A 6,930-nucleotide genomic window follows, 5' to 3' on the forward strand; every position below is an offset into this window, starting at 1 on the left:
GCAGGTATAATTTTTTTTCTTTAAAAGCTTTTAACCCCGTCAGCCCATTTTTAACGTTTTAACTTCTCTCATAGCTTTGACATTTTAACCTTTTTTAAATAAAACTTTGTTTTTATCTGACATTTTATATTTATAATTATGAATCTATTAATGTATTAATAAATGAATTCTGCTTTCCCTCAATGACCGTTTTATTTTCTTAAAACTACTGTGTTACAGCTTTCTAATAAAAATTAATCTATCTCACCCACAAAAAGCTGGGCCAGATATCGAAACCACAAGCCCAGCTAGAGGTTAACTTGCTCTCCAAACCTGCTGCAGAGTGAAAGACAACCAGGTCTTGTCTCAACTCCTGAGGCTGATCGTGACCACTGATCTGGACCCCCTTGCCTTCTCACTCTGGATCTTCAATTCCACGTCACTCATCCCCCTCCCTCTGAGCCTCAACACCAACTTCTAGAAGAAAACATCAATATTACCTTTATCTTGCAATTATTATACTTTTTAACACCACATCTGTCTGTGACAGACAGGTTGACCCAAGACCAAGCTACGCCCTGCCCTTAGTACCCCAGTTGACATCCCTGATGGATCATTTCATCCTTTGCCTATGCAAGGAGGGAAGTGATGAGGAAACGCCTCCTTCTGTTACCAAAGAACAAGGGATAAGTTCTTTTCCTAACTTCGCTGGGTGTTTCACTGTGGGAGATACAGACGGCTCCCAGAATGCACTGCAGTATCCCGAATCAGGAAACTATAAACACCCAAAAGCTGATTCTTACACCAGTTCTGAGGGATTGGCTTCCAACACTGCATGTGCACGGATGGCCCTGAGACAGCCAGCCTGTAAAAACACACAAATGTGTACAGTGTAGCTCAGCTTGCCACATTACAGATATCCTGGCCTGACACCCCCTGAACAAGGCCCATGATGTGGCCACACCCCTAACAGAATGGGCATCGTATCGCACCGAATCACACTGCATCACAATAGGGGTAAATGACATCGAATTACGTTAGTAGTTTCTTCATATGTGTCTTAATGAATCAGATGGTTGCCAGTGCATTGAGATGTGTATCACATCAGCCTTAGTGATGGAGAGGCACACCCCTAATGTATAAGTTTAGGGTATAGCTTGTACAATGCAGTGAGGAAGCCTCTGGCGGGACAGTGATTTGCCCCTCTGGGGTGTGCCTCAGCAGAGGAAAGAGGAGGGGGGTAGAAAGCTGTCAGCTCCAGTGAAGAGAATCTGTAGGCCAAGTCTGCAATATTGTGACCACCAGCATGACTCTAAAAAGGATGACACTTGTATCCAAAAAGGAGGACTACAGCACAGAAAGGAGGATGACATCTGTGTGCATTGGTTCCCATATAAAATTTGGTCAGTGAACAAATTCCTCGATCAGATTCCATTTTTTTAAACTAATGTAACGCCGGTGGGGCGCATATCCCAGCATGCCCCGTGTACAATTGTAAATAGAAGGACCATGACAGGCACCCAACAAGCACCGAACCCAAATACACAGATGGGAAACACAATGTAGTCAGATGCTGAACTGCGAAATGCACATGCAGTGAGAGATTTATACACACTAAATACACGTTAGGATCGGACAGGGTATACACACAAGACATGGGCAAAGTGTATAGTGAGGTAGACCTTCAACAGCACGTCAGTCCATTGTAGGGCAAAGGAAGCTGGAGAAATGCCATGTGAACAGCAGAAATGTGGTCATACAGGATGTGAGGGTGAGACTGTGTGCTGTATACAGAGGGTCTGACCTCACGGCTTTGTTTCAGTCTTTAGTATTGTGATGACATTGTGATAGCCCAGTGATAACTATACTGGATGGGTGGTACCCCTTCAAAGAGCAAGGGGAGATGGGATACCATTGTGGTATGCAAGCAGGTCCTCAGGGTTGTCACACATGTTTTTCTGAGGTGTACACTGCTGGTTGCTTGAGCCCCTGGATGAGACACTGGTCAGTGCCCTGCAGAATCGCTGTGGACAGTGTGAGGACTTCTGCCCTCTCAGTTAAACAATAGGCGCAGGCACTGAGTCAAATGAGTCTCTCTGCATCCTGCTTAATGATATCAAGGGGTTGTGTAGGCGTGTCTGTGCTCACATGGCTCTATCAGTACAGAGTGAACTGGCCAGGGATCAGTTTATCCAGACACTTAACCCCAGATAGCTCACATTCAGACACAGCCAACCCACCCTTGTATGCATGTCTTTTCTTTTTGGTAAGAAGTTGAACTTATGTTTAATATGTTTTATACTAAAACAATTAACTGGAAAAAAAAGGATGTTATTTTCTTTTATGAAAAGACTGATATTGAATACAATAGGAAATTTATATTAAACCTTTTCAATTTACATGGGAAATATTTTATTCATAGATGTAAATATGGACAAAGAAGGAACCCAGGATCCAGGACTTTAAAATCGAAATGGGACTTTATTTCCAAACTCTGCATGGATCAAAAAACAGAAAATCTGTTAAGACTCTGGATGCATTTTCAGCCTTGAGCTTACCGTTATAACTTTTTCTCCTTTTTCTATTCTGTGCATTTACCCCTGTCTGTATCTTGCTGTATTTCGTTTTGTTAAGTGTGTTCAAATGAGAACATCTGCATGCTGTTGTTTGGAATGCTTAATAATAAATAATAATAATAAAAAAGAGTCTCATGCGTGCAGCCATCTTTGTTTATGTACGGCTTCAGGGTACAGCCATGTTTGTTTACATTCTTTTTTTTCTCCCAAAAGCTTTATTAACAACATAAAATTCAGAACAATATACAGAAATACAAATTCTCATGGCCGATGTAAGAACTATAAAGAATAAGCTAGGGGGCAATCTACCGAAAAAAAAACAAAATAAATACACAATATGGGAGCATGAATAAAAAGGGACACTTTAAACAATAGGTTTTCATTAATCTGATGTGAGATGATTCTAGCGCTTTTCCAGTTTTTTTTAATCTACTTAAAAAAGGATATTACAATTTAAATTTATTCAAGAACCAGGGAAAAGAGGGCTTGTTACTCCTTCACTTACTACAGTGTCTTTGTTTACGTTCGGCTTTAGGGCGCGGCCATCTTTGTTTACGTTCGGCTCCAGGGGGCTGTTTCACGAAGCAGGTTTTGCAAACTCTGGGTTAAAACTTGAACTCTGAGTTGATTAACTCTGAGATGTCAACCTCTGAGTTTTTGGTTTCAGAACAGGTGATAACTATTAGTTTATAAAACTCTGAGTTCAACTAACCCTGATTGTCACGCGTGCACGAGCACATAAAAAGGCTCTATCAATGGCATCCAGAGAAAATGATTCACCATGACAACACAGGGAAACAAATCTCACGCTTCCAATTTCACCCCAGTGGAGCTTGAATTATTAATGATGGCGTATGCTGAATACGAGCATGCCATATCAAAAAAAGGAAACACGATTGTTGCTGCAAAAGAACGGGAACAAGCGTGGCAGAAAATAGCTGACCGAGTGAATGCGTAAGTATTGATAAGAACGATGTTGATTGATGTATATTTAAGAAATATTACTAGTTTTTCTATATTCTCTCTAATTTAATTTCGTTATCACAGGTGTAACCCAACCGGCATAAAGCGCACTTGGCAGCAAATAAAGATGAAGTATAAAAATATAGTACAAACAGGTAGGCACTGGACGATTGGGAGGTTTTGCTCGTCTATAAGACACAAAAGCTACAGTCTCATCTGGCAGCATGTAATATTGTTTAAATATTTTTACAAAGTTCTAAATGTGGGCTTGGGTGCATATGGTCACATTTTACCTACATATTAGCCAATAGGAAAAAGGCAGAGGCCCGAAAAACTGGTGGGGGTCCACCACCAACACCTCTCACAGAGGCTGAAGAGATGGCTCTCAGCCAAAACACTGGCCGGCCCATGGCTGATGGCATCCTTGGAGGAAGTTCCTCCGATACAGCCATGCCCCAGGACAGAAGTTCATAAAGAAGAAGTAAGTAATTCATATGAATGATGTATGTGCATTTGTCCAGTGTTGGCTCAGTGATGGCAATCCATGAAACTCATCATCAAACCCATCATAATCGAACCGATTGTAATGTATTTAACAGTTATAGATGAGTATAATTTGATAGATGCCATTACTTCCTGTACATACTGTTGAAAGACTGTGATATTTGAAAGACTGCCCACTGTTGTACAAGTTATATTCAAAATGTGCAGGTCTCTGTTGATGAATTGCCTGTAATCCACATTGTCTTGCAGTTACTGATGGAGTAATCTCTGTTGTGGAACTGCCAGACACCCATGAAATGGTACATACTCTTCTCGGGACTTTTCATACTATGTCTTTCATTATTGGTGTATGCAAGTAAGAGATACCTTGTCAGCTGGCACAGGGAGGGAAGATGTAGAGCAGCCTATGGTATGCACTGTCTAACAAATACGTCATGTAAGTGATGCACCATTTTAAAACATTCATCCTTTCTTCACAGAGCAATGCAGAGAATCTCCAGGGTGAACCGACTGCATCCACAGCCACAGCTCAGCTTACCTCTGTAAGATGCTGCAGTATTTGCCTGCCAGTTATTGCAATATTGGATTAAGAATCATTCTTCTCATGAAATGAAAATGTCGTTAGCTACAAGTGTCTATTTTCTAAGTTATATTCATAGTTGTACAATTTTCACAGTGCAATACTGCCAAGATGTAACATTGTTCTGTATTCTAATAGCTCCCTGTAAAGCAGTTGTACAAAATATACCTTGAGAAACAAATTGACAAATCGGATCTGGAAATGGAACACATTAAACAAAAAATGCAGAAAACCCTAATAGACATACAAATATTGGAACATCACTTAAAGGTGGGTAGTGGCACAAGTTGATGGATCGTTAACTGTCTTTCAAAACCAAATATTAAAATACTGTTTTGCATATTCAATTACAGGAAATAAAGAAGAGTGCATAAAATGATTGTCATATGTTTTTATTTGCAACTTATTCACTGGAAATGATTAGAACATATTGCGTTTCGAACAGCTTGTCCATCTGTTGCATCAACAGGAATGTCAGGGTTGTTATCAGGGTCAACCTCTGGGGCAGCAACCCAGGTTTCTCGTCTCATCATTGCAATATTGTGCAGGACTACGCATGCAACAATGATATCACAGGCCCTTTCTGGGGTGGCACGGAGGCCACGGAGGCACTGGAAACGGGCCTTCAGTATGCCCAGGGTCATCTCTATTCTGGCCCGGGTCCTGCTGTGAGCCAAGTTATATCTTTGCTGTGGGCCAGGCTCAGGATCAGGGTATGGGGTCAGCAGATAGGGCTGGCATGGGTACCCCCTGTCACCGAGTAGGTAACCACTGAACTCCCCTACAATAATGAGTAGACAGTTTACATGTTAAGGTGCAATATCAGGGAACAAGATATTGCTTAAGGATTATAATATACCGCAGCTACATTGTATACTCACCACGAGCAAGTCTAGCACTCAGTGTGCATTCACGGAACATTCTGGCATCATGCACAGACCCAGGCCACTTTGCCTCCACGTTGCTGATGACATAGGCTGCATCACATATAATCTTCACAATGCAGAACAGTGATTAGTTACTGTAGATGTACTGTAAAGTAGGCCAATAATTCAATGCAGTAAACTACTAAAAGCTAGACACACCTACCTGCACATTGATACTGTGGAATGACTTTCTGTTCACATAGTCTCCTTCATTTACTGAAGGAGCCTTAATGGGAATATGTGTGCCATCTATGCAGCCAATCACACCTGGAAATCCTAACAAAGAGGGCATAAGTCTACGTAATTTTAACAGGTACTGCAGTCAGTTTCTAGTTTTGTATGGTGTTACAATGCGAAGAGTAACTGTATTTTATCTAGTCAACCTACAATTGTGTATTGCTTCAAATCTTAAAGCATATTACTAAGTATATGAGGCTATTACTTCATACCTGCAATTCTGTGGAATTCTTCCTTGATTATTCTACTACATCTGTGACCAGGAAATGCCACAAACGTGTAGAGAAAATGTTTAAGCGCAAGAGTAACCTGTCTGATACACCGGCAGACGGTTGCCTTAGAAACATGTTGAGCGTCACCAATATTGTACAGAAAGCTGCCATTACCAAAGAAGCGAAGTGCTGTACAAAGAATTTGCTCGGAACTGAGAGGATGTCCACGGTGTGTTTGACGAGCAAAATGAGGGCTAAGAATATTGTTGAGATAAATGATTGTCTGTGATGAAAAACGGTAACGCTCTAACAGAAAATCATTTGTAAACGATAAAATATCTAAACGGGGTCTGATCACCCTCTCCTGACGTAGATTCCTGCGGATGATTTGTGCTTCGATGTCGACCGGTCTTTCAAGAAAAGGACACGCCATGTCTGAGAAAGTACTTGCTTCAATCTGACTGTTCATTTAAAGAGGAGGAACTCAGAGTTACAGGGATTAAACCTGCTAGCAAGCAGGTTAGCTTCACGGGGTATGTTACCGTGGTAAATGACTCAGAGTTGGGCTCAACTGGCTTTTTGAAACCGATAACTTTGAGTTTCCCTTACCTCACACACAACTAACTCCGAGTTTTCACTGAACCCGCTTCATGAAACAGCCCCCAGGTCGTGGCCATCTTTGTTTACATTCGGCTCCAGGGCGCGGCCATCTTTGTTTACATTCGGCTTCAAGACGCGGCCATCTTTGTTTACATTCGGCTTCAAGACGCGGCCATCTTTGTTTACATTCGGCTTCAAGACGCGGCCATCTTTGTTTACATTCCAATTAAGGGCACGGCCATCTTTGTTTACGTTCGGCTTAAGGGCACGGCCATCTTTGTTTACGTTCGGCTTAAGGGCGCGGGCATCTTTGTTTACGTTCGGCTTAAGGGCGCGGCCATCTTTGTTTATAC

At 41.6% G+C, this 6,930-nt stretch overlaps 1 protein-coding gene and 1 long non-coding RNA gene across 4 annotated transcripts; one reads left to right on the forward strand and one right to left on the reverse strand.

Annotated features, from left to right (window-relative positions):
• The first annotated feature begins 4,005 nt into the window (after positions 1–4,005).
• Positions 4,006–4,978, forward strand: LOC125740356 (uncharacterized). Its single transcript, XR_007397579.1, has 2 exons — positions 4,006–4,321; positions 4,502–4,978. It is a non-coding gene; the product is annotated as an uncharacterized LOC125740356 (long non-coding RNA).
• LOC125740340 (putative nuclease HARBI1) lies at positions 4,979–6,615 on the reverse strand. Of its 3 annotated transcripts, XM_049011326.1 has the most exons (4): positions 5,978–6,563; positions 5,692–5,804; positions 5,484–5,595; positions 4,979–5,383 (listed from the first exon to the last, which is right to left on the reverse strand). In XM_049011326.1, the coding sequence occupies exons 1-4, from the start codon at positions 6,444–6,446 to the stop codon at positions 5,010–5,012; spliced, it is 1,068 nt and encodes a 355-aa protein (XP_048867283.1). In that variant the 5' UTR covers positions 6,447–6,563; the 3' UTR covers positions 4,979–5,009. The 3 variants fall into 3 exon arrangements, 2 of the variants coding, with proteins under 2 accessions (XP_048867283.1, XP_048867285.1); XM_049011328.1 differs by having other exon boundaries at positions 5,692–6,112; XR_007397563.1 differs by lacking the exon at positions 5,978–6,563 and adding an exon at positions 6,587–6,615 and having other exon boundaries at positions 5,244–5,804.
• Between the last annotated feature and the right edge of the window lie 315 nt (positions 6,616–6,930).

Source organism: Brienomyrus brachyistius, chromosome 4 (genome assembly GCF_023856365.1).
Source record: "Brienomyrus brachyistius isolate T26 chromosome 4, BBRACH_0.4, whole genome shotgun sequence".
Classification (NCBI taxonomy): Eukaryota; Metazoa; Chordata; class Actinopteri; order Osteoglossiformes; family Mormyridae; genus Brienomyrus; species Brienomyrus brachyistius.

Coding starts and splice junctions, on each gene's coding strand:
- LOC125740340 (XM_049011326.1), bottom strand. CDS start 6,446: ATGAACAGTCAGATTGAAGCAAGTACTTTCTCAGACATGGCGTGTCCT. Junction 5,805..5,977: donor AGAATTCCACAGAATTGCAG/GTATGAAGTAAT, acceptor CCTCTTTGTTAG/GATTTCCAGGTGTGATTGGC. Junction 5,384..5,483: donor GAGTGCTAGACTTGCTCGTG/GTGAGTATACAA, acceptor TCATTATTGTAG/GGGAGTTCAGTGGTTACCTA.